Source organism: Camelus ferus, chromosome 35 (genome assembly GCF_009834535.1).
Source record: "Camelus ferus isolate YT-003-E chromosome 35, BCGSAC_Cfer_1.0, whole genome shotgun sequence".
Taxonomy (NCBI): domain Eukaryota; kingdom Metazoa; phylum Chordata; class Mammalia; order Artiodactyla; family Camelidae; genus Camelus; species Camelus ferus.
Window position 1 is genome coordinate 8,886,164 of NC_045730.1, and position 27,044 is coordinate 8,913,207.

The 27,044-nt window shown below is 47.8% G+C and overlaps 1 protein-coding gene and 1 non-coding gene across 2 annotated transcripts in view; one reads left to right on the plus strand and one right to left on the minus strand.

Annotated features, from left to right (window-relative positions):
• Positions 1–11,191: 11,191 nt before the first annotated feature.
• LOC116661624 lies at positions 11,192–11,295 on the minus strand. The gene has a single exon (XR_004317578.1). It is a non-coding gene; the product is annotated as a U6 spliceosomal RNA (small nuclear RNA).
• Positions 11,296–17,326: 6,031 nt separating this feature from the next.
• The window catches only part of CAMK1D (calcium/calmodulin dependent protein kinase ID), a 343,527-nt gene continuing 333,809 nt past the window's right edge, over positions 17,327–27,044 (plus strand). Inside the window, 1 exon segment of the mRNA XM_032473942.1 lies at positions 17,327–17,445. Coding sequence (XP_032329833.1) covers positions 17,354–17,445 — 92 coding nt within the window. The 5' untranslated portion in view covers positions 17,327–17,353.

A 27,044-nucleotide genomic window follows, 5' to 3' on the forward strand; every position in this document is an offset into this window, starting at 1 on the left:
ACTGGGAGCAGAACCTGGCAGTTAGGGCTTTAGGAGAGAGAGAGACATGGCTGATGGGACCGAGCATGGCCAGTGGCCACCCAGTGGGTGTCCTTCTGCTGTCAGCGCAGATGGGTTTATCAAGCTGCTTCAGTGGCTCCATCTTGATTGCTAATTAGCTTCTTGTGGGGTCTGCTTTGCCGCAGAGTGGCTTTGGGGGCAACAACTCGGCTTTTAATTAATCTGCTGTGGTGACTAGTCTTGTCAAGCAGGGGGCCAGAGCTGGAGGGGTCTGCTGTCAAACCCGCACTTCCTCTGCCTCTGCCGGAGGCCAAAACAGACGTGGGGGAGCGGCAGAAGGCAGAGGGTATGGGGCAAGTTGTAGAACGCTTACCTCTACTGGGGGACTTCAGGGAGCCGTCCTCTTGTGCACTTGCTTCTTCTGGGAAAGGGTCTATCGGAATTTCCCGCAGCAGGTTTGAGCACGTCTCACCGCTACCTAGAGAGTTTGACAAATCCACACTCACGCCTGCGTTCCCCCAGGGTTTGCTCTATGCCAAGCTCTTTGTTTTGCAGCTCAGCCCCCTGGCCCCCCCACCCCGCCCCCGGCGGAGGAATGAGTGACTTATGCGGATGGGGCACCGGTGAAAGGGGCGGGACCGAGCCTGGACCACTTCATCTAGAACCTCATATCCTGACTTCTGGCATCATGCCTTTTCAACTATGACCTCCCTTACCCTGAGCAGGATGGTGGGATTTCTAGAGATCGTTAGGGACAAGATCTGGAGACCCCAGGAAGGCTGTTTTGGTGTGGCATGTGATCTGCCAAAGCACTGTGACTATTTCAGAATCGTGGCCGGCTTTCCATGCCCTGGAGTGCTGGTGCCGGCACCAAGCCCAAGGCTTACTTCTTACAAGGATTCAATGCACTCCATTTTCTTATCAGTCCATTTCACCCTAAATTTACAAAATCTTTATTTTTCGGGAACTGCAGCAGATAATATGTGATAGGAGGAGATTAAAGAAATGAGATGAAGGGTTTTTCCTTTTTCCAGGGAGGTGGCAGCGGCCTGCCTGAAACCTTCTTGGTAAACAGTATTCCTGATATGCGCTTGGTACACTTGCCGCACGTTGTGTACAAATTCATTCCCTCACAAATTAATGTATGACTCTCTATTGTAATCCAGGCCCTGTTCAGACGCTGGGAAAATAAGACGAATGAAATACATCCCCTGGTGTTTGGAACACTCATAAAGGATGGTGTAAAAATGAGATCACCCCTCTCTGGTCATCACCCCACTCAGTCCTGAAGCCTGTTTCATCTTAGCTTCTATGAGATCATTGGGTCCCATAGGTAACTGGCCACTGAGGGAGGAGGGACTTATTTTTATTGTTCTCATCTCATTCCTACCTGGCCCTGGCTGATTCTTTTGCTTTTCTGTGAGTTAAAAATTCAGTCTTGAGGGCCTGCTGAATTAAACAAGGGTGTTTCATTCTGATTACTGCTAACTAGTTGTAGCATTTTTAGAAATGTTCTAGAGTCCAGCAGTGTTTCTGCTTACACAGGAGGAGGGCCACTTAGCAGCTGATGATTCTCGCAGGATGCCGTCCACCCAGGGACAGTGGCGGGGGGCGGGGGGGCAGGTGAAAGGGCCCAACTCGGGCCTCGATGGAAAAGGGCCTCCACGCACTGGGGAGGCAAACTCACATCAGATGGTCTAGGGTCAAGATTTCTCTGATTTCGGTTGCTTGCAGTTTCTCTGTATTGTATCTAGGTGTGCATTTTTGCAAAATTCATGTTACTTAGGATTTGTTGGGCTTTCAAAACTGTAAGGTGATGTTTGCCATCCATTCTGGAAAATTCTTGGCTGTCGTCTCTTCCGATATTGCCTTTGTTCCAGTATTTATTTCCTCTCTGGATGCCAATTAAATGTATGTTAGGCCTTTTAAATGTATTTTCTCATATATATATATATATGTATATATTTTTTTTTTTCTCCAGTTCAAGCTGAATTCTTTTGTTTTTTTTTTTTCTGCCCTGTCTTCCAAATCACTAATTCTCACTTCAGCTGTGAGAACCTGTTCTTAGCCCAGCCACTGGGCGTTCTTAACTCCAACAATCCTAGTCCTCCATTTGTGAATTTCTACTTGGATCCTTTAAAAAAATCTTTTACATTATTTTCTCCTGTTTTTAGTTCCCTGCCACAAGTTTTCACTTGTGGCACCTGTGTTTCTGAATATAGTAAGTAGAGTTCTTTAATAGTCTGTATTGAAAAATTCCCATTTCTGAAATCTTTGTGGGCCTGTTCCCACTCTCGGCTGTTTCTGCTCTGCTTGCTCATAAGGACCTGATTTCTTGGGTGTTTCTATTCTCTTAGTGGGCATTAGACATTGATAAATATATATGTGTGTAAATAAATAAATTCAATAAATAAATGCAATAAAATTACTCAATGCCATACATGCATGGCATGGAATACATTCAGGCATTGAGGGCACTGCCAGGCCAGGCTGGAGGGCACTTCCAGTCTGAAGCCACCTTAATCCAAGTGCAAAGCCTGAGATTCTGTGGCCTCAGTGATGATGTGAACCTGTTACAAGCCCAACGGCTTTAGCCCTCCTCTTCCCTCTCGCCTGGGACCCAGCTGAAAATGGTGAGTGTTCGAGCTGAATCCCAACTGTGGCAGGCCCTGGGCTTTGGCCTCGTGAGGCTATGCAAACAAAAGCTTATTTTCAAAGTTGTTTTTTCTTTTTTTTTTTTTTTTTTTCCAAATTGACAAATACTTTAGGATAAAAGCTTTGTGGGCTGGGCCAACCTCTCTGGAGTTTGTCCTTTCCTAGATTTTGGCAGGTGTTTTCTTCACTCCCTTATTATTGCTTTGATGCTTTTAAGAAAATTAAAGAAATATTTCATCCAGCTTTTTAAGTCATCCTTGATGGGAGGGTTGGTCTGAATTGCTTTGTCTGCCTTTTCCAAAACCAGGACGTAGCAGATGCCCTGGGTTTAAATCCCAGGTCTGTCACTGATGAGTGAATTGACGTTGGCCAAGTATGTTCGTTCCCTCATCTCTGAGATGTATTCATGATACCCTAGCTACCTCACAGTGTGTCTGGGATATTTAAATATGAACAATTTTGAAGTGGTCCAGTCTCATTTTTGTTGATTATTTTCTTGATTACAGAATGTAAGCTCCGTGAGGATGGCAAAGTGATTTTTCTCACTGCTGTTTTCCCAGAGGTGCCAACTGCACAGCAGATGCTCAGTCAACATCAAAAAGGAGAAAGGGCTACTGCATGTATATTAAAATCAAAACATATTGGGAAAGTGCACTCTTGTTGGGGGGGGTCAAGCTCGAATCTTCATAACAGCTCCTACAACCTAGAAGATCCTATTCCTCTGTATTATTTTATAAACCTGGCAGTGAGATGGATACAATCGTTATTTTGTTTTTGTTTTCCCCTTGGTTTTATTTTGACTAGCATCTTCACCTTTAGTGAAAGTATTATGTCCCATTGCTTTGTGGAAACATGGTCCCATCCTGCTGCACCCTTGGACTCTTTCTAGTTTGGGGCTATTAGAGATCATGCTGGCTTCTTTATGTGCAGCTGACAGTGGAAAGGATAAAATGTGTCTATCATCAAGTCTTGCTCAGGCTCATTTCAGAAGGAGCATGTCTTTCCGTGCTTGAAGTCTGGCATCATCTTCTTGAGCGTAAACAGAATCAACAAAAATTGATCCTTGAGTCTCCCAGAGAACAGCTCAGGCTGCTTTCAAAGCGGATTAAAGAAGGAGGTCATGTGATGCGGAATTCAGGGTCACTGTTGAATCCTAATGATTAACTTTTGTATTTCCTTGGACAGAAATGATTTTAATAAATGCCCTATCAATCATTGTCGCTGTGGACATTGCAAACCAAGGAGTGATTTAAAAATGGTTATGTGGTTTCTTTTAAGGCATTGAAGCCAGGGTGCGTGACTACCTCAGTCCACACTCTTCTGCAGCTTTTGAGATAAACAACTAAATTAATTTTGTCATCAGAACAGCTGAGTAACCCAAGGATACTTTTATTTAATGATCACATGATTGGGTGAAAAAGTTGTGGCAATAAGAACTACCACTTACTGATTGCCTCTGTGTTCAATGTTTTACAGTTATTCATTCTTTAATGTTCTTAAAACCATACAGCAGGGCAGGCACTGACTGTGGTTGGTTCCATTTTCTGAGAGAGGTTTTGCAACATGCCCAGGGCGCCACAGCTAGGGAGCAGCTGAGGCCAACCAGTGGTGCCGAATCCAGGGCCCACGCTCTTGTCCCCACCCTCACCGCTCACTGACTTCTCATCTCCAGTGAGGAGGAGATGACATTTCCTATTTCCAAGCTGTCCCCTGTTGGAGCATCCTCATGCCCAGGGTTTGGGGGTTCATTACATTCAACAGGTGTTTCTTTAGGACCTAGCAGTGTTTGCCCCTGGGGCTCTGGGTAAGGTGACTTAAAAGGTGACAAGGGACTTTAGACACAGCTTCTTCCTTTTGGGGCTCCATGACGAAGTTAGACATCTGTGCACATGGAAATGAGCAACTCGAGTGGCCCATGGGGTGGCATGATCAATAAATGTGATGGGGGCCCAGAGGTAGGAGGGGTGGGCGGGCTGATTGAGGAGAGGGAGCCCTGACCAGCCCATCTCTCAAAGGATCAGGAGAATAGGATTTAAAAATTCCATTTTAAAGATAGAAAAGCTGAGATGCAGCCTCGCCTGTACATGAAGATAATCAGTTTGAATTAGCATCCAGAGACAATTTTTTTTAGATTTATTTACTTTATTTTAATTTTATTTATTTTTTGAAGAGGGGAGGTAATTAGGCTTATTTGTTTATTTACTTATTTTTTTAATGGCAGTCCAGGGGATTGAACCCAGGACCTCATGCATGCTAAGCATGCGCTGTACCACTGAGCTATTCCCTTCCTTCCAAAGCCAAATTTGATGTGTTTAGTATTTCCCGAGTATACACTTTGGGTTTGGGGTCAGAAAGTAAAAATGTGAACCTCTCTTGGCTAGCACCCATATGCCCGCTTCTCCCTCCCATTTCCCATTTGTCATTGGCGGGGAAGGTGGCAGGGAGGGTGTGATGGCAGATGGGGGAAGAGGGCTCTGAAACCTTCTTTTGTCCTGGTTCACTTCTGAATTAGACTGGCGCTCAAGCCCTCTGTGACTCTGTGAATGTCTTGGTTTCTGGTGAAAAGGCTGAGTGCAGAGGGCCAGATGAAAACTTCAGGCTTCATGAAGACACAGCAACTAAAAGTTCAAGTGTCTTGTCCAAGGATACCTATCGAGCCAGAAATAGAAGTCGGATCCCTGGCCTGCCCCGCTAGGGCTTCCTCTAGCTGAACGTTCCGCGTGAGTCACAGCTTTGCCCGGTGCAGGCTGGCGGCCAAGAGGCTCAGCGTCTTTTCATAACCCTCGGTAGCTGGGTTGAGGGAAAGAGAAGGTTTTGTTCATGAGCTCATTCCAATCTGAATGTGTCCAGATGCCCAAATATTTGATTTGAGCCTGGTTGCTTAGAGACCTCCCACTGGGACCCAGCTGCCTGAGGGCAGGAGGGCGGTATTGGCTTCACTTCAGACTTCTGCCAATTTATTTTGAAACCAGAAAACCTGGAACCTCAGCCTCCCCAAGGCAACCACAGGGAGAGGAGAGATCTGAGTCAGCTGAGCAACAGAGGAAAACCCCCCACTGACCTTCTGCCAGGGGTGTGTAGGAGGGTTAAGGACAGGATTCTGACACAGTGATGGTTGACTGGGGGTGAGATGTGCTGGGAGGGTGATGAGGAAGAAACTGGAGCTTCGTGCTGGATCATGCAGGAGACATCTCGAAGCAACCCCAGGGATTCCAGAGCAACGCTGGACTTCTGAGTTCGAACTGGGCGTGGTGAAGCCTGCCTTGCTTCAAAGCCAGTGTCTTGGGTTTTAATTATCAGGTGACTTAAACCCCCTCAGGGAGTGCCACTGGCCAAAGTGAGGTCAAGAGGTGTGTGAGGGGGTCAGTGCCCGGGGGAGAGCTGGAGAAACCCCGCTGCTCACTCTGCCGAGGACAGCTGAGCACAGCAGGTCTGCCTCCCGGTTGTCATGGGTAAATGACTACCACTGCATCCCCATCCTGTGGAGCTGAATAGAACCCCTCAGGCCAGACCCCTGACCCCAGCACCATTCTCAGGAACAGGCAGTGATCACTCCAGGCCTGAGACTTTCTCCAGGGTATTTTGCTTCTGAATTTGGCTTTCGTGCTTATTTATAAGTGTATGCAAGTGAGAATCATAGATTTTGCTGCCAGGATTTTTGCATGAGAGTTGTCATGTCATGTCATGTCATGTCATGTCATGTCATGTCATGGAAAGGTCGTGGATGGTGACCCTTGGCTTTCCCCCAAAGCCCTCCTTTCAATTACTGACTTGCTTAGAGGCAGTATAACCTAGGAGGTTTTGCTTTCGGATAGAACTGAACTGCGGGCTCCATTCTTTTCCGCGTAGACGCATGCCCTTTGGTGAAAAAATACTGGAAGGAGTATTTGTCAGGTTTGAGAAGTGCAGGCAATGAGCAGTGTGGTGCTTGGGAAAAATCAGCTGGAAATAGGAAGGAGCTGGAAATTAAATATGGAAACAAGAGAGCAAAGGGACTAGTTTGGGGCATGCAGTCACTGATTTCTGAGTCATTCTGAATTTGCTCCGTGAGGTTCCAATCAAGTTTGCTTGACTGGAAAGGAAGATGAGGAAGGAGATGGATGCCCAGTTCCATGCACAGAGGACTCTGAAAACCAAGGGTGACTAGTTTGAGTGTAATGGGGAAGATCGGGGGAGTCATGCAGGCATCTCACAGCTGGGTCTGTGGTTCAAGAAGGCATCACGCCAGCAGATAAAATAATTTCCATCTTGGGGACCAAAGAAAAGATACCCTCCCTCCAGCCACGAAATACGGCTGAATCCAGAGAGAAGGCCCTTCAATAACGCAAGTTTGAGCTGTTATGTCCACGTGGAAGAAATCTGCAAGAGAGCTCTGGACTCGATCCCCCCACCCTTCTGGTTAAGTATTACTGCATCGTCTAAGATACCACAGATTTGTTTCCATGAAAGAAGCTATGAGATCACAGGGCTGCTCTGTGATGTCATCATAGAATCTCTGTGGCGCTTGACCAACAGAGACAGCCTCTTGCTTTGGATACAGATATCCTTGCTAATGAGGAACCTTGGCACGGAGAGGAAGGCGACCACTCCAGATAAGATAAATGCGGCAGACAGAGGGCCAGATCCTGCACGGAGATCTCGAATATTCCACAGGATAGTCAGCCAAAACCTGTCTCTTAGTTTTTCAATAATGATGGATGACAAAGCCTGGGGTAAAAATAAACCCACTTCCAGTGTTGTTTCTGGCTGGTTCCACGGGAAACAGCATTGTTAACCTTGAGGGGACCGCCGCGCTGTCTGAGATTTGGAAGTCTGGGCCTCTCCAGGGAGGGGAGGGATTGGGGAAGGAGGGGCGTTCCAGGGGCATTCGGGCCTACGTTCCGTACTTGGCGCCTTTCTTACTTCCTGTGTCAATTCAAGTAGAAGAAAGGCTCTTCTTGTGGCTGGTAATTTAAACATCCTTCCTTCATGCGTCAGTTCTAGGCCAGCAGTTTCAGGAGGTAGAGGAGCTGACATTCTGTCACGGGTGTAGCTAACACCCCAGTAATCCGACCGTCTGCTTTATGTCCATCTGGGGTATACATTCCACCATGAACTCTGGAAAGAGCAGCTGGGCCAGGGATGCGGAGAGACATTTTAAATTATTTTTTGCCCAATAACTTTCTGGTGAATATTTTTGCCCCACTTTTCTCTGTTTCTAGAAACACTTTGGAGAACTAGGACCACAGTGGCCCACAGGGGCACTCTGCCACCTTGAAGGAGCACATCCTTTTGAAAAAAATTCAACAAGTCATTTGCTTTTATAAAAAACACTGATCTCCACTGATAGGTCTATGGTTTAAACATAAATACTGATATGTTGCTGGTTACAGACTTTCTTTTTTTAAGTTTTGATTTTGAAGAGTTAATGGCCACAGTGCCAACACACTCTTAGAGAATAAGATATTAGCCGGACCCGGGGAGGTTTTCTTTAGCGAGAAAACCCCTGCCAGAAACAAGAATCCAAGACATCCCAAGATTGTGGACATTGACTATAAAATGCAGCTGTCCAGGGGAGGTCTGGTGGGTGGGTGTGTTTTTGGTAGGATGTTTTTCTTTTTAAACCATTCATTTTATAGTCCAGGCAAAAAACCAAAAAGCCAGATGTGACAGCTATTTTTTAAAAAGATGCATACTATTCATATCTTCTGTGCACCTCCTGCCTTTCTTCTGAGAAGTCCACAGTGCTTGGCTGGTGTTACCCCATCCCTGTATGGTACCCTCAGCTGAAGAAAGGATTGGAAAATGCCTGAGGTCAAGGAATGGGTTAGATATCAGACGAGACCTGGGTTCTTTCTTATTGCACCACATCTTGCTCTGGTTTGTACTCTGTATTCAGTGCACCAACATTGGAACAAGTGAGAAGCCTTTCACACCAGTTGTGTTTGAAAGTGCTGTGCCCACTCCATTGTTTTGCTATTTGTAGCCCGAAGGGAAGAGTCTGAGCTTGCGAACAACTCTCACCAGACTGACTGACAAACCTGATGACTTTTTGGCTTATTTCCTGCATCAGGCTGTTTGCAAAGTCACTTTTGCATGGTGTACCCTCCCATTCACCAGTAACCAGATTCCAGGCCCACAGCTCTAGGGCACTGGAGTTAAGATTCCGTGATGCCCCTGACTGTCTCTGAGACTCACGCCCACAGAGATGCCCCAAGAGTAGTTGCATTGTAGGACCCTGGCTAATCAGTCCAGACTCGGCACATATTTAGGACTTCACCTCAAATTCTCTCCTTGGCAAAATCTTACTGATCTGTCCAGACCCAGTTTAAAAGTCTTCCTTTCAGTGAAGTCTCTTCTGACACCTCCAAGAAGTCAGACCCTTTCTAATCTGAGCTTCCCTACAACTCTCTGTGCAAACCGCCATGATAGCCTCAATCACGTTTTATCTTTGCTTCCTGTTTACACATCTGTCTTTGTCTCGTAGATGTCAAACATTTTGAGGGCACAAACTTAATTTCGTTCTTTTTTCTGTCCAAAGTGTCTATTTAAAAGTCCCAGCTCAACAAATGTCTCACAGAGAAATTAAGGCACTCAGAAGTTGATGGACACAGTTCAGGTCAGCTCACTGGTGTTACCATCCATTGTCCCGATGCCCTGATACACCAGCAGTGGTAATTTACCAAATATTGGAAGATATCTGTTAAGATTGACTTCTCTCCTTCAGCATTATTTAAGTGACTATCATTTCAAAAATGTTTGTGGTTCAATTTCAAAAATGCTTGTGGCTCAAACTGCTGAAAAGGAAGAGAGAATGTCTTACAATTAGGCTCTCATCTTTTGATAATTACTCATTTTTACAGGAAAAGATTTTTTAAAAGATTTGAGGTTTTGGAGAAAATCAAACTTTATGGGCAGTTTTTTGAGGCCATTGTGGTTGGTTGTGTAGGCCTGGCTTACAGCTTATTTATTGACTAAATGACCTCAAATTCTGTAAATGCATCTACGTACATCATTCAAGGTACCTCTCGCCGCTATTTGGAATATACTGTTAAGTTGAAATATAAATTGATGAGAATCTATCTCAATGTCTGTTGTAGATCATGTTCAGGGTAGAAAGTCAGGGGAGGTGCCGTTTTGGTTTCGGCCTGGTTCCCCAGATAAGAGGAAGCACACTTACTGTGTTCAGTGTCCTGGATTTTATGCGTATTGCCAGATGCATTTCCTTGAGTTAAGAATAGACTCTTTATTCTAACACGAACTGACAAGACTGTGTTTCAATGTCAGCTGTAGAAGAAGCAGGGTCCAGGTCTGGGAGAACATTGAGAAAGACCTGACGCTTGTTTCAGGTCTAAGGTAGAAGGAAAAAGGTTCTATCCACTAGGTAAAGATCCAAGTGGGTGTGTTCACTTAAAGGTCCCTGGGGGGCTGAAAAAAAAGAAACTCAAAAAACAAACATACAAAGATACATTTGTGGATGGGGCAGTCATTTGATTGTCCAATATGGGTTTTGAACAGCTATCATTCTCCTCTTTTCTTTACTAAAAAGATGACTTTTACACTGTGGGGGACACCTATCACCTTTGCCTGCTCAACATCCATCCTCCTCTTTCAGTAACAGCTTCTCAGTGTTTGATGCCTTTTAAATGACACTTTGACAGAGGGATCACAGTGTGACAGTAAAGGGCCGGGCTCGGGAGCCAGGCTGCTTGGGTTTTATTCATCCGTGCTGTGTGCCCTGCAGTGTGTTTCTTAACTTCCAAATCTTGGTCTCCTCCACTACATAATAGGAATAGCAATGTTACCTACTGCCTGGAATTGATGTGAGGATTGATAAGGAAATACGGTAAAGCACTTCGAACAGGGTCTGATACATGATATGAACTTGGTTAAGTGTTAACTATTGTTATGAAATTCTTACATCACAATTAATTTTCTTAGGGGCTTTATAAACATGGCCTCTATCACTGAATGTGGCTTTAGAAGTCGATGAAAGGCTGGTATAATTTTTTCCCCATGACATATAACTTGATTTTTTTTTCCCTGAGAAGACCAAAGGATTATTTATTTGGAGATAAGTAGTTTTACTAGGACAAGTCTTGATACTGATGATCATCCATATATTTTCTTTTTCTTTTTTAATTTACAATTTAGTTTACAATGTGTGTCAGTTTCTGGTGTACAGCATCATACTTAAGTCATACATAAACATACATATATTCGTTTTCGTATTCTTTTTCACCATAAGTTACAAGACACTGAATATAGTTCCCTGTGCTGTTCAGTATGAACTTGTTGTTTATCTATTTTATATATATCAGTTAGTATCTGTAAATCTGGAACTCCCAATTTATTCCTTCCCACCTCCTTTCCCCCCTGGTAACCATAAGTGCGTTTTCTGTCTGTGAGTCTGTTTCTGTTTTGTAAATAAGCTTGTTTGTCTTTTTTTTTTTTTTTTTTTCCAGATTCCACATATAAGTGATATATGGTATTTTTCTTTCTGGCTTACTTCACTTAAAATGACCATCGACAGGTCCACCCATATTGCTGCAAATGGAAAAATATGGAATGCTTCACGAATTTCAGTGTCATCCTTGCACAGGGGCCATGCTAATCTCTAAATCATTCCAATTTTAGTATCTGTGCTGCTGAAGCGAGCACATCATCCATATATTTTCTGATACATGATGTACCCCTTCAATCTGTAGATTAAGGTCTGTCTTCATTTCTGGAAAGTTTTCTTGAATAACATCTTTAAATAATTTTTAATTGAAGTATAGTTGATTTACAATGTTGTGTTAGTTTCTGGTGTACAACATAGTGATTTAGTTATACATATATATTCTTTTTCATAATCTTTTAATTAAAATATATTTTGTTCATTATTTCCATCTCTTCAGAAGGAATGCCATTTATGACTATATTGAACTTCCTTTGTGTTTCATATAATTATCTTGCTAGTCTTTGCTCCTTTCCATTTTATTTTCTCACTGTTCTTGATATGTTTTCTATATCCCTTAAAAGGTTATTTTTAAAAATCAGTTTTCTTTGTGCCATTTCCAATGTAGTCTTCATATCTATGGTGGCTTTATTCTGTTTCCCGATCCTTTCCTGAGCTGTCCAGCTGACTCCTCTAGTTGTCCTGCCCTATCTTTGCCGAGCAAATTCTTGTTATAGACAATTAAAATTTTTTTTTGATACGTCTGAACACAATTTTAATCTATTCTAGAGCAATTTTTTTCTTATGTTGAATCTTCACTTCTGTTGTTCTTCCTATTCCTTCTCTCTCTTTTTTCAATTGGAGGACTTCTGTAAAAATGTTGTGCTGGTTCTACCCTGATTTCTCATGTGAACTAGACAAGTTTCTCCATGAACAGCTATTTGCAAGAGGTTCATGGCAAGGAGGGGACCTTGGACATTTTCCAGGCTAGCTGGACTGTTTTTGAATCAGGCTCAGGTTCTTTGTGACCCAGGTTTTTGACTGAAGGCTCTTTTTGTCTTTAGCTCTTTGAATAGAGAGCTGAAACAAAATCTCTGAGTCTCTCTTCTGGACCTTGCCTCCCTGCCGGGCTGCTTTTTGCAATGGTGGAAATTACGCGTGATTCCTCATTCAGCTATGCTTTTTCTGTAGCGTTATTGTCATGCACACTGTCCACAACCTATGCTGATCATCAGTATACAGGCACTCCTCGTTTTATTGTGCTTCACAGTTATTGAGTTTTTTACAAATTGATGGTGTGTGGGTACCCTGTGTCAAGCAAGTCTATCTGTGCCATTTTTCTAACAGCATTATTTTATTTTATTTTAAAAATTGAAGTACAGTTGATTACAATGTTGTTAGTTTCCGGTGTACAGCAAAATGATTCAGTTATATACGTGTGTGTGTATATATATAGGTCCATCCATGTTGCTGCACATGGCATTATTTCATGCTTTTTAATGGCTGATTAGTATTCCATTGTGTGTGTGTGTGTGTGTGTGTGTGTGTGTGTGTGTGTATCACATCATCTTTATCCATTCATCTGTCAATGGACACTTAGGTTGCTTCCATGTCTTGGCTACTGTAACTAGTCCAACAGCATTACTTTTTAATGAAGGTACATACATTTTTTTTAGACATATGCTATTACACACTTAACAGACAACAGTATAGTGTAAACATAACTTCTACATGCACTGGGAAAACAAAAAAATTGAGTGATCTGCTTTGCTGCGACATTTGCTTTATTGTGACAGTCTGGAACCAAACCTGCAGTATCTCTGATGTGTGCCTTTATGGGAAATATGGCTAAGCAAGTCTTAACTATTTCTAGAAACTATGTATACAATTTAAGGTAGCATAACTTTTGCAGGATTTGTGAGGTCTCTAATATCAGAGTGTTGTCAAACCATCCATTTGATGGAGATGATATGCCCAACTTTTAATAAGAAAACATTTTTCCTTTCAGTATTTTTTGTTGAGATTTAACCAAGGTGTTCATATAGGGCTATATGAGGTCACCTAATAAAACATTTATGATCAATGCATTTTTAGACCAAAGTGTTCTTAAGTTTTCAAGGAGGAATGATATTCTGGATAAGCTTTTCATCATATGAAGAAAACACACTGATTTACACATCCTAAAACCATTGAGTTTATATACCACTCTCCCTCTTACAATCTGGATTTTATAGGCTCAGCTAGGTAAAGTGTCTTAAACCAAACTTAGCAGCAGACTTGAGACTTAAGCCTAGTTTCCCAGATTTCTAGACTTCTAGTTCTCTCTACCACCCCAGCCTGCCTTCCTGGTTTATCACTTTAGGTATTCAAGGTGGAATAGAGGCAACTGAGACATTTTCAATTGTAACCTATGCATTTGCTTTAGATAGTGTATATCTCCCTCCACCACCTGCCCAGGTCTGAACCTGGGCCACACAAACCTGATCTGTTGGCAGGATAGTTGGTTGGAAAAGAATTTGATGGGCATAAAATTAGTAACTCTTTAATGATGGGTGTACGGTCAGGCCACTCAAGATGGCTGTTGTCTTGCTCCCTGTACATCCTCTGCTGGACCAGGGCTACCTTCACCTGTATCCTACTCTCCTGACTGATCTTCCTACGTACTTGCCCCAGGCCCCAGTGATTATGATTGTTCTAGTTTTAGATCAGAACTTCCCTATAACTGGTAATTCCCCCCCCCCCCCCGAGTGAAGACTGCTGCCATGTCCTCCCGCTGACCGCCGCACATGGTGGGGTATCTCTCCAGGGCCTTGCTTCAGACATGTAAGCTCCCCCGTCCATTAAAACATTGATGCCTCTGTTGCTAACTTGGGGTTCTTTCTTCAGTCTTGAAGCTGGGCAAGGAACAGGCCTTGTAGGCCTGTGGGGTGCAGCCCAACAGTGGGTTATTAAGCAACCTCCACTTTGTAATAAAATTTTTAAGGGCTTAAAGGAAATATAAAGACTTGGGACCTAAACTTTAGTGATCTGGAATATCTGGCATAGCTTCCTGGAGTAGAATTGTTAGGGAACACACAGCTTTTGGCTGACAGGTAACAGCTAATTGACAACGGGGAGGAAGGAGGAGCTAGGCAGCCATCATCTGTTCCTCTAGAAAGCAGAGCAGGCTGGAGGGAATGGGCAGGTACTGGAGGACAGTCCAAGCAAGGGTCCCCAGGTGAACAGCATGAAGCAACTTCCAGGGTAGAGTTTAACCGTTCTTCGGGAGTGGTGGTTTTGTTTTCTAGTGCAGTTTCCAGGATCAAGATCTCTTATTACACACGGTGTCCAGTAAGGGAGGAATGACCACGCTAAAGCCAGGCTGAATTTGTCTTTGGTATTTCCGCTTCCTCTTTGGGTGACGGGATCCACCCTTTGGGACTTGGCCTCGTCAACTCCCCATTCAACGTTTGGGTCTTTTCTCCAGGACCTAGTCCAGCTGAGGGGAGCTTGATAATGCTGAATGAACAGCGTAACGGGCAACGTGGGAGAGAAAGAAAACTCCCCATGGCACTTCCACCAGTACAACAAATACCAGATAGCTGTCCTAATTCTATTTCTTTATCCCTGCAACACCCATTCATGCATCCGTTACTATGTGTAAGTTACTGTGCTGGGTACTGGGGATATAGTGGTACAAGAGGCAATAAGTTCCTTGTGCTCATGGACCTTACGGGCTGGTGGGTGAAGTGGTGGCCACAGAGCCACGTGCACCCTATTCTGCTTTCATTTCACCTTTCCTCCTCCTGGAAAATGATGTACCTTTGAAAGGAGGAAAATAGACACTATCACCACTTCTTTAGGTCTGGGGACACAAGCTGAGATCGAGAATTGTTACCGTGAGCTCTGGAGGCTCATCTCTGGGCAAGAAGCAAGGCTGAAATAGAGAGGAAAGAACTGGATAGGGAGTGAGAGGAAGGGAAGGAGGGGAAAAAAGGATGAGAAGATGCACAGGACAGGGCATGGGAGATTGTGGGCAGGGATGTTAATCATGCCTGGTTCCTTCTCTTCAAATTGCCTGACCTTTGACCCCAGTAAACGATATTCTAGATCTTCAAATGTATTTCTTCTTCTTTTTTTTAATGGCGGTACTAGGGATTGAACCCAGGAATTTTGCACGCTAAGCACGTGCTCTACTGCTGAACTACACCCACCCCACTATTTCTTATTGAAGTGGTGCTGTTTGCCTTTGGCAATGTGTCCCAACTTTGAGAGATGTTCCCTAGTAAACCACATTGGAAGCCGGGCTTGTCGATTTAGTGTGTTTCTAACAGCCAGACCCCCATTTGCTCTCCTCAGCCTGGAGAGCCTTAAGCCAACAGCCCCTGAAAGACGGAATCCAGCAGGCAGGTGTGGAGGAACAGGGAGGCCAGGTTATCTTCAGACTTCCTTGGGGTCAGGGAAGGGGTGGAGGGAGGGCACTGGGCCTAGATGGCTTCCACTGGCTTTGGAGAGGGCAGTCGGCCTGCGTCCAGTTTGTCAGAGCGAGGAAGAAGGTGCTAGATAAGTTTCCTTTTCAGGGAGTAGGATTTTTTCCCCCTCTTCTACAGTGAACTTGGAATAGTCCTGGGAAAATGGGACAGGTGTCACCAAGCAAGAGACAGGACTGTTTGCCCAACTCAGCTGAGGGGCCCTCAGGGAGTGATAGTCTTGATACAAAGAAAACTGTAATTTTTTGGTAGTTCCTGCAGGTTGGCGATGGGGATCCGCACGTGGCTCACCTTCTGACACGTGGACATGGGAGATGGATGGACAGTCAGAGTACACCTTCGAGATGGGAGGCCAGAGGGAGCTCTGGGTGTGTTTCTCCAGCCTGTAGGAAAGGATGCTTCCAGGTACCTGCCCCAGGACAGGGTTCCCCACTAAACCCGCTGTGGCTGGGCTTAGGAGGGGCGGCCCTCCTGTCCAGGAGGGTGTGGGTCTAAGTCTCTGGGTTTTGGCCGGCGGGGAGGGAGAGACCAGGAGAGGCCATGCTGGAGCAGAGGCCGGCCAACGCCCGCCCAGGCCCGCCGGCCGCCCCTGCGCGGGGACTGGGGCAGCCTGAGCAGCACACGGAGCCCGGCAGCTAATCCACCCGCCGCCTGGCAGCCAAATAACCCCGGGAGTTAAGCTCCCAAAGGGAAAATGAGGCAGCGCCCGGCACGTCCAGAGCCTCCCGGGCCCCGAGGCTCTGGGGCTCCCCTGTTCCCTCCTCGCCGCGAGGCCCCCTCCCCCGGCCGTAATTGGACGCTGAGAGCCGATTTTGGTGCAATGCGAATCAGCTCCAGTCGCCGAGTCGGGAGGGCCAGGCAGGCTCGGGGAGCGCCAGCCGCGGGCCAGCACCGTGGAGCTTGAGTCTACGCCCACCTCCGCCAGCATCCCCGCCGCCGCCTCGCGTCGCCATAACAACCGGCCCCCGCCCGACCGCCCGACCCCGCGCCGGGAAGCCCGGGAAAGACTCCCCCTCCCTCCGCGCGCGGCCTCGCACCCCCGTCCCCGCCCCGCCGAGTCCGAGCGCAGCGCAGAGGCGCCCCCTCCCGCCGCCGGGGAGGAAAGCCCACGCGCCCCGGAGACCTTGACTGCAGAATTAAAGCAGCCCGGGGGAACCGGGGTCCTCCAGCTCGCGGCTGGGCGCTCCCACCTGCCCAGGTCCTCCGCACCTGCCCTCTCTCGGGCTTCGGGGCGCGCGCGGCGGCGGGGAGCGTGGCCAGGCGGCGACGGCGGTGCTCCCGCGGCCGGGGCGCGGCGCCCCCAGGAAGCAGGACATCCCCGAAGGCGGCAGCGCGCGGGAGGCGGGGAGGCGGGAGGCGGGAGGCGGCCCGGGCGCGCGGGGAGGGCGGGGAGCCCGCGGGAGGAGGGGGGGGAGGGAGCAGGGCGGGCGGCGAGGAGGGAGGAGAAGGGAGGCAAGAAAGTAGCAGAAAGTGAGGCTGGCAGCGGGCGGCAAAGGAGCCGAGCGAGCGGCGGCGACGGCGGCAGGAAGTCTGTGCCCGAGACGCGCAGAAATAAGAGCCAGGGAGGGACCGCGGCGGCGGCGAGAGTGAAAGAGGAAACTGCAGAAGAGGAAGCTGTGCCGCAGCACAAAGTCTCCTCAGACTCTCGTGCCGAGCATCCCCGCGCCGCCGGCCCAGCCTCCCGGACCGACCACCACCGCGCCCGCGCCGCCGCCGCCCCCCGCGCCCCTGCACCCGGGCGCGCCCTTCTCGTGCGCCCACCCCGGCCTCTCCGCCTCGCCGCTCTCCGCACACGCCGCTCTGGTCTGCCATGGCCCGGGAGAACGGCGAGAGCAGCTCCTCCTGGAAAAAGCAAGCTGAAGACATCAAGAAAATCTTCGAGTTCAAAGAGACCCTCGGAACGTAAGTAGGAACCGGGGAAAAGACGGTGGAGGTGGCAGCGGCCCCGAGTGCAGAGGTGGCTCCGGCTGCCACTGCCGCCGCCGTCGCCGCCACAGCGGCAGGAACCGGCGGGTCGCCGCGTCCTCATTGTCCGGTTACCGGCTCTGCGGAGCCCCCCGCTTGCCAACCGCGTGGGAGAGCCCGCGGCCCGGGTGGGCGCCGTTCCAGGGCGAGGGAGGCTCTGGGCTTTCGGGGACAGTCGCAGGCGGGCGACTTGCCACTTCCCTGACACCGCCGCCCTCTCGACTTCTCCCCACGCCTGACTGTGGGCTAAGCATGGTGGATATTCCTGCTTGCTGGCTGCTTGCGTCTACTCACCGTGTGCATGGGCGCATCATGTGGGCGAGAGACACCGGCAGGAGAAAATCGGGCTCCGGGCATCCCCATTTCTGTCCTTCCAGCATACATTCTTACAGAACTGACATCTGCACGTACTAGGTGTAGGCAAGACTTTGGGTGGCCGCGCGGTTAGAGAAGGGAGGAATTTCGCAGTGTTCAGGGTCACGTGCGGGCAGAGCCTGACCTGAGGGTCTGTCCGTTTCACGAGGCTCAGCCGCTCACAAGGGGGGTGCGTGTCTCCCAGGGAGGGTCTGCGAGAGTCGCGGCACAGGCCGTTTCTCTCCAGGGCTGTATTTAGTCCAAGGCTGGTGGGCTGCGTCTTGAGAAGGCAGAAATAATCAGAAGTCGATGGCAGGAAGGCTTCAAGCAGGTGCTGCCCGGCTCAGCTGCTGTTCTCTTTCTGTCTATGAGTTGGTTTTTGTTTTGCTTTGGAGCACCTCAGAATAGGTAGGGAGGCTGTTAGTGAGAGAATCGGGCGCAGCTGGAAGAGTCTGAAGTTCGAGTTATTTTTCTTCCCTCACGTGATCTGTATCTGTCAGCATATATAGTCACACACATATGCGCTATATGAACTGAACCTTTTGCAGGGGTTCATGGAGGTGTTCATTAGGCTGGGAAGAGATAAAGGAGGTGTTCCCTAAGATAAATCAGTGTGTTCTTTCTTGTCTTCTTCCTCCTCCTTTTATTTGCCCTTGTGCTTGGTTGCTTTTCCAGAACAGCATTTTCAAACCTAGATTGTTTTGTGCTCCATATGCAGGGTCCACTGAGTTGCTGGATCATTTTCTACCCCCACCGCCATATCTGCAGCGGGTCCCCCCACAGCCAAGTTGTGGAGGCTGGCATCCCTGCCATGCTTCTGACCGTGGGAGCGCACTCTCGCCGAGGATGAGAGTAGGGTTCCACAGCTGTTGTGCACCACTTCAGGGAGAGCTCCTGGAGGTATAGACTTTCTATCTTTGTTGGAAGGAAAATGGAAGGGACTTAGCCTTTTCATAGAGGGTTTTGGGGCTGCCTCTTAGCGTGGCCAGATAAGGGGTGAGGTTTGATCAGAACTCTAGAAAATTACCAATGAGGTTTATTCAGGTTTAGGGATAGTGGCTCTGAGATGCTCAAGTTGCCAAGGAACAAGAAGCGTGTCCTTGCTGGTAGTCGTGAGGCTGATAACGTGGCTGTCGTGTGAAAATGCATTCCTTTGCATGGCGCCACGGAGCCCCTTGCGCTGGTCCCTCTGCCTGCAGCCTCTGGGCAGATGGATGCAGCCTCCTCTGACTCCTGCTCCGGGGAGAGCCTTGCAGCCACGCCTCTGCAGTGGCCAGGCTGCTCAGCTCTTGAGCTGTGACTTCATTGAGGGGCTCCTGCTGTGGCCGGCGCCGTTTGAGGGATGACTGCGGGTAGTTCCACCTCTGGCCAGTATGGGGACTTGCCTTACGGCACCAGAGAGACCTGGAACTCCTGCAGAACCACCTCTTGGACTCTGGCCCGTTCGCCATGAGCCTGGGAATGGGTCTGTGTTAGAGGTCCAAAACTTTGCCTTCTGCCTTGGAAAGAATTCTTTGAAAAGACGCTTTCCACTATGATCACATAGTGCTGGCAGGGACTTTAGAAGAGTGAAACAAACGATAAAATGATCAAAATATTTTCACTTGATAGCATCATGGTAGTACTACTACTAGTAATAGTAATTGTAGGTGACTTAAATGAGTGCCAAGTACCAGATGTTATTCTAAGTGCCTTACCTGTATTAACTCACTTTACTCTCATGATAACCTGGTGAAGGACGTGTTTACTATTATCCCCACTTGGCAGATGGGAAAGCTGAGGCAACAGGGAGATTAAATGACCTGTCGAACACAAGCTAGTTATTACGTGGAGCTGATACTAGAATCCAGGCAGAACAGCTTGTGATTATCCTTGTGGGTTGAGCCACTCTGTGGATTATGTAACAGCAAATGTTGATTCTAATTTGACTCAACTTTAGTATTTGAAAAGCTAATTTTAATATGAATGTAAAGAAAACATAGTGATGGAGTAAACTGTTACCTGAATATGTAACCTTTCGAAGCTTTTGGGTGCTTAGCACCGTTTTGTCTCTTGGACTTTCTAGAAGTGGTGTGAAGTTCAGGATGCCTGTTTCATCCTGGGCCAAAATCCAGTGACCTTGACCTGAGTCTAAACAGAGGTCACTGCTGGTCCAGGCAGTGTGGATTTTGGGTCTGGGCTTTTCACTCGTTTGTCATGAAACCCAGCATCAGTCAAGGGCACCAACAGTTGTGACTGGAATTCCTTTCCAGGGCCCTCTGCAGGTCGTCATTTTGTTTGTCACACTTTTACCATATGCCTTTAAGATCCTAAGGCAGGAAAGTCCTGCCAGGAGCCAGACTGTCAGCCTACAGTGTTAAAATGCTTTCAAAATAAAGCGCTGTGAAGGCCCAAGGAACACTCACTTTGCCAAACTTTGTAATCTGATCTCCGGCTGCCTGATCCAGGTGCCTTCCTGTGCAGAGCACTGCTGAAGGCCAAAAGGTCGAGCCGAGCCATTTCATCCTTGTGGTCAGCGGCACCTTGCTGGGGGCTGGGCGCCGAATGAGAGTGAAGGCAGGGCCCAGGACAGGTGAGAAAAGAGCTTGAGGACACAAAGGACAGCGGAGGGGGAGGACCCACCATGAGGTCTGGGCCTGGTTGTCTGATGCGCCTCTGGGTCCGGTCTCAGGAAAAACCTCGCAACTTGCGACCTTCAGTGTGGCTTCCTCTGGAAGGGCTCCCAGAGCCTGACCATCCCTCAGAATAAGGTGGGAAGACTTAATTACTATGTATTAACCAACTGACATGTTTTCAGAGGCTTAGCACACCCCATAAATGCGAGAGCAAATGCATGTTGTGTGACAGCAGTTAGGAGTGGTCAACAGTTCTGTGGCGCATTTGCTGAAGCTATTCAGACCATCTCCACCGTAGGTATCTTTGAATGTCTTCTGAACCAAGAAAACAAAAATAGGCCATTTGGAAAAGCATGCAGATGGGCAGAAAGCTTGGATGGGGTGTCCAGGAAGTACCCCAGACTCATGGAAGTCTCTGTTATATTTTCTTCCCCATAAAAGGCACCTGAATAGAGGAGGCCTTCTTGATTGGCACTGCCCGAATGTCTCCCAGTACACCCCATTTCCCCCAGAGGACAGGCAATGGCACATCCTGGAGAATATATTTTCATCTCTGCAGGGTAGGAATACATGCTTTTCCTGCAGACTGACCTTTTTGTGCTGAAGTAATTGCTGTTTGCAGGGGGAGAGGGGCTGCTGGGCCGTGGAGGACTTGGGCCTGGGTTCAAGGGCAGGCTCGGCCACTGATGGAGTGTGTGGCCTGTGGGTTGCTTGGACATTTGTCCATGTGACCCTCTCCTGGTCTTAGCTTCCTCCTCTGCAAAATCGGGGGGGGGGGTGCAGGGGAGATGGGGTGATTTTCAAATGCGCTTACAATTCTAAGGTTTTTTTGGCTCGTCTGTGGCAGGAAGGCCCTCACTGTCCCTCTTCAGGAGCTTTTGGGTGTATTCGTATTTGGAGGGACATTTTTATGCCCAGGCTAGTAGCAAAGTGACACGGCGCAGAATCAGAAGTCTTATGGCACAGTGCTGCCTCTTTTTCATTAAATGAGTGCCGTCTGGGTGCTGCTTTAGGAAGAATATAAATAGAAATTTCTGTGGGTCCAGCACTGTCTTTCCCCACTAGTATCCTCCTTACCCTCCTTGTTCTGAAATTGCTAAATAGATATACACCTGTTGAGGACACATGATTGATTATCTGCAAGCCTGGGGAGAAAACTGACTCCAGTGTTCTTTTTTGGGGGGATGTATGTGGGGGGAGAGGGGGAGGTTGCAGGTCTGTCTGGGGTGGTTTGTGTATTTGACTGGCTGATTTACGGGTATTTATTCTGGGATTACTCAAAATCGTAGAGTCTGTGGGAAGCATTAGAAGGAATATTACCAAGAGGAAAATAGGGGTGGGAGGCCCCCGGAGAGCTCCCTGAGGGTATCCCAGCTGCAGTATTTGTTCGAAGTTTGCATTTCTCAGTCCTTTCTTTGAGGCATGATATAAATTCAGCCTCTCGTACATTTAAAAATATCTACTGAACACCTGCTATGTTCTAGGCACTGGGGGGGGAGAGCAGTGAACAGACAGACACAAATGCCGGCTTTCCTGGAGCTCACATTCTGAAGAGGAAGCCAGAAAATAAAAAAAATATGAATCGGGAAAATGTCGAGTGTGTTATATAGTATTCCCATTAGGGAGAGAAATAAAGCCGGGAAAGGGAATTTTCTGGAGTGAGGGGGGAGTGTGTGTGGCAGTTTGAAGCAGGGTAGCCAGAGCTGCTGTCTGAATACAGATCTGAAGGAGCTGTGGAGATGGCTGGAGGTAGAGTGTTTCAGTCACGGGGAGCAGCGAGGGCTGAGGGAGCAGGCCTGGTGTTTTTAAGGCCCCGCTGCTTCAAGGAGGCAGGTGTGGCTGGAAGTGAGTGACCAGGGAGGAGATGGGGAGCTGAGGGGAGACAGATGGGGGGAGGGGGCGTGGAGGTCTGAGTTCACCAAGTTGTAGGTCATAGTCAAGACATTGCTTTTACTCTCAGAGAAAAGGGGAACACTGGAGAGTTCTGAGCAGAGGCCTCCCTTGACCTGACTCGGGTCTTTCCGTTATGGCTGTGGTTGCTGTGTTGAGAATGGATGGGTGGGTTCAAGGGCAGAAGCCGGGAGGACAGCTCGGAGGCGGTGGAAACAACCCAGGGCAGAGAGATAGGTGGTGTCGGGCTGGGAGGCAGCTGTGGAGGTGATGACATGTGGTTGGATTCTGGACCCATGAGGACGGGAGAGCTGATAGGAATTGCTGGTGGATTGTGTGGGATGTGAGATTCGCCAGGGTTGGAAGGCTGTGGCCATTTGTTGGTCAGTTTTTCCAAAGACTTTCTAAGCAAGTGCTCTGTGTGCACAGCAGGGCCGTCCATGTTCTGGGAAGCTCTTGGAAGCAGTTTGGAGGATGAGCACACGTCTTTTGGGCTTCTGGGTTCCCCTTGTGAGAGGCCCTCGGATTTAAGGCTACTTTCTTTCTACGAGCTTGCGTCTGGAATGATGGGCTCTGCAGGTAGCTCCTCTCCTGTCACTGTGAGAAAGTTGTGATAGGCTGGCCGTCCGAGCAGCGGGAAGAGCTGCTTAACCTTCTGTGGAACCACTGGGTTTTGCCTAGAATCAGCCATCGAAAGAGCTAGATCACGTTGACAGGTGGGCCTGTAACCTCGGACTCTCTCGCTTGACTTGGGAGTTTAAAGCCCAGATGTTCTGTGAAAAATAATAAATGAGAACTGACTGCTTTTGCTGCTCCTTTCTTTGACAGGGCGTTTTGTGTTTGGAGAGGAAAAGCTGAACCGTTTTTCTCAGTTGCAAAACAGACAACAAACTCTCATGGCCTTTTTGATTAGTCAGGTGGGATTTGGGGAATGGCACTGTTTAGAGCTTGTTGCCAGAGGTGCTCACGAAGACTGTGTCTCAAGTAGAAATTTCTGGTTCAAACTTGGCAGCTGAGTGGACAGTAATTAGATTTGGCAGGTGGATATTCGTGTCCTCTCAGGGGAGGATTTTAGGGGTTAACTTGTTGAGTTTTTCTTTGGCTGGGTCTCCATAAATCCCTTTAATCTTTCCTTTCCCCAAATAAATCTCCTTAAATCCCCTTCAATCTCTCCTCCATCTCTCCCCCTGGGAGGGCTTAGGCATTGGTCCAGCAGGACATTGCCACATTGTTGGTCAACTTGCACTCACAGGGTTGGACGCCAGGACCTCATGCCACCTCCAGTCCTCACCAGATTTTGCAGGAACCATCAGGGACATTTCTTTGATTGAAGAGGGAACCGCTCATGGGTAGCCGGCACGAAGCCTGGAGGAGCCCTAGTTAGCTGATGCAAGTTTCTTTTCTGATGCAACATGGTCAACCTAATGCATGTGTAGCAAGAACAGGGGGACCTGTGGACTCTGGGAGAGATGCCAACACGATTTTTCTCAGTTCATGTTGGGTACATCCCTCTGACTGCCTGTGTTGCAGGAGCTCACTTTTTCCTGGGGCTAGTTTTCTGTTAGATCCCACCTGATTTTAAGAAATGCTTCTTATGCGGTGCGTGGATTGTTTAGGTTCAAATCAGACCAAAGGTGACCTCCAAATGGATGCCCCAGGCCAAGTTCATTTCGTGGCAGACCAAGTTCATTCCCCGTTGCCAGCGATCAGCTATTTGTCTTCTGCCGGTTTTCCTAGTATTTCAGATATGGAGGGGTGCTGTCTCTTGGTTGACACCAAATCTTGAGGATGTGCATTTAAGACAGAGTATTGGCTGATGAGGGCCAGGTAGAGGAGGCAATGAACCGTAATAGAAAGGTAGTTCCAGCACCACCCTGCATAGCTGTAGCCCTCTGGACGGGTTCCTTCATCTTTGGGAATTAAAATGGAGGTGGAAATTGCTGCGTTGTGGGATTCTTGTAAGGATTCAGTGACATCTGTGGGGCACCAGGCACATAACTGAGATCGAGTAAACAGTAACTCTCATCAAGTTCTGGTTGCCTTCAGCAGCCGTGGTGGAGGATGACCACTCGTGGATATTCAGGGCTGGTGCCACGAGGAAGAACGTATCAGTATCTGTTGGAAATTGATTTTGGAAGCTTTTGTTGCGAACACACAGAATGGCGCTTAGTTAACATCCCCCTTGAGTTGCTTTAAGAAACCAACACCTATTAAAACAGCTAAAATAAAAATGGGTGACAGTACCAAGAAAGAAATAAAAGAAACCATCATCAAGTCCTCAGTCAGCTGAACACAGCACAGTTGTGAGCTGCTAAGAATGGAGGCTCTGAGGTCACCAGAACCTGGGCTGAAATCCTGCATCTGCTGCTTCCTAGCTTTGTGGTTTTGGGCTCATTGTTTCGCCATTCTCAGCTTTCTGCCCTCCTCTGTAGATCAGGATAAGACTGGTCCCTGATCTAAGGGTTGCAGTGACAATTAGATGAGGATGCTTGGAAACGACTTAGCACAGTGCAGTAAATGTTAGTTCTAGCTCCTTAGTCCCTGGGTGCTGGAGCCCTGCTCCTCGAGGCCACTTGCACGGCTCTGGAGGTTCCATTGCACCAGTCAGCATTTGCTTCCCATGGGAGGCTGATGGGTTTACCTGGCGCTGGCATTAACCAAGAGTCTCATCCCGAAGCGTCCTCGGGCCAGCTCGTGTGTTGGAGTGACCTAGTTTGCTACATACACAGACTCATCCCTTCCCCTGGTTAGCTCATCAACTTTGTCTCTCTGCACCTCTCCCTGCACCCTGAGCTGGTTTTTTTTTTTTTCCCCTCAGTCTATCTCTACATCAGCTTGTGCAAGAGCCTCTTCTAACTGCAGTTTCTGTCTCCAGCAGCGCTTAGATCTTGGTGCAGCTGTGGCCCTTCTTCAGCTTAAACGTGCTGCTCCCTTCTGGGAATGGCTTCAGCCGTTTCTGCTTCATTTCTTCTTTTTTAAAAAAATTGAAGTATTGTCAGTTGCAGTGTGTCAGTTTCTGGTATACAGCGTAATGTTTCATGTTTCTTATTGAAACTAATGTTCAGTTTTGAGAACTGAAGTAATTTCTTGATTTCAGTGTTACAAAGCATCAAGGAGTTTTGGAAGTTTAAAATCTCTAGGTCCTGAGTATAGTTCAGTGTTAGGCTATTTCACAAATGGCAACATGTCTGCATAGACCACAGGAACATGCTGGGTCATAGTTTATTCAAAAATATCCTTTTCACGGATTGCTGGATGGGGGGATGGGAGATGACCTCAGACGTTTATTTCCCAGGTCACAGGAAGTCGGTATAACAGGTGGGGAGCTCATATCTGAATGGGGTGAGGTCCCTCATTTTGATCTCCCTTTTAGCCTTTTGGATGGCCAAACCAGATCTAGGGTCACAGCCTATTGGTGCCTCTGTAACGTGGTGAGCAGGGGAAGAAAAGCCTTCCAAACTGGACGGAGTCAACATTTCTACCTGTCAAGAAGCCCCCCCTCTGACTTTTATGACCACGGCTTACATCACTGAAGTGCTTTCATACCTAATTGGATTTGGGGCTATAAATGGAATCCTAAAGTTACATTCAATAAAACCTCAGACAGTCCCTAGTTTTCAGGTGACACTCCTTCCTGCCCCTGCACACGACTCCGTTCCTCTATCCCCTTCCACCAAAACCCAGTGTTTTGGGAAAAAACAAAAAACTGAAAAAAACTCCTCCAAACCTTTGCAGCTTTGGAAGCTTGTGGGTAGAAGAGATGCCATCCTCAGCGTAGAGGTCTGGTGGGGCGGTGTGGTCGGCAGACGCTCGAGGGCCGTGCTCCCTGCCCCCAGGGGTCTTCCTATCTTTGGGGCTGACACTCCTTTAACCTGGATAAAAATGGCTGCTTGAAATTTGCCTTAAAACATTAGAAGACAGAAATGCCTTGAAATAGGTTGAGAGACCAGCCATCTGTGATGTAAGTGATTTTAAAGAAAGTGCTTTGTCTCCCATGCAAAACTGACAAGAATTAGCGTTTGGATGGAAGACAGGAAGAAAGTAGGTAATTGTGGTTTGGGAACTTGGGGGCAAGCGGGGAGGCTCCCAATGAGTTGGAAACTGGGAAGTTGAAGGCCAGGTGAAAAGAAGGATTCTAGACGAAGTGACCTCAGCCATTAAACTGGGTCCTATACCGGCCTCGGTCCCCGGAGGGAGGACCCTGTGGTGCTGCCTCTGTGATCTCTCCCCTGCCCCCTCCTCCCCCAGCTCAGCCCTGGTTCCCAGGACCAGGCCAGGACTGTTCACCCTGTAATTCAGCCTTCACAGGTGCTCGTCTTCTCTCAGCCTGAGTAGAGTCCTTACTACCATGAATCCTTAGACGTTACGCTTTTACTCACCACAACACAAAGCTTAAAATGAACTTCCGGGCAGACCTTGTATGAAGGCTGGCATGGCCTGTGTCAGGTACAGGAACCACGCTGCTGGGGTTCTTTGCACCTGTGTCAGCGGGGCCCGTGTACACGGACTTTGTGGTCCCAGTCGTGATAATACGCTGATACTGGCTTTTTAGGGCCTTTTGACAACTGTGAAATAACAAGACCTTGGATTTGGGTGTGTTTTTTAATTGTAAAAAATAATGCATGACATAAGATTTGCTCTCTTAACCATTTTTGAGTCTATTGCTCAGTGGCACTG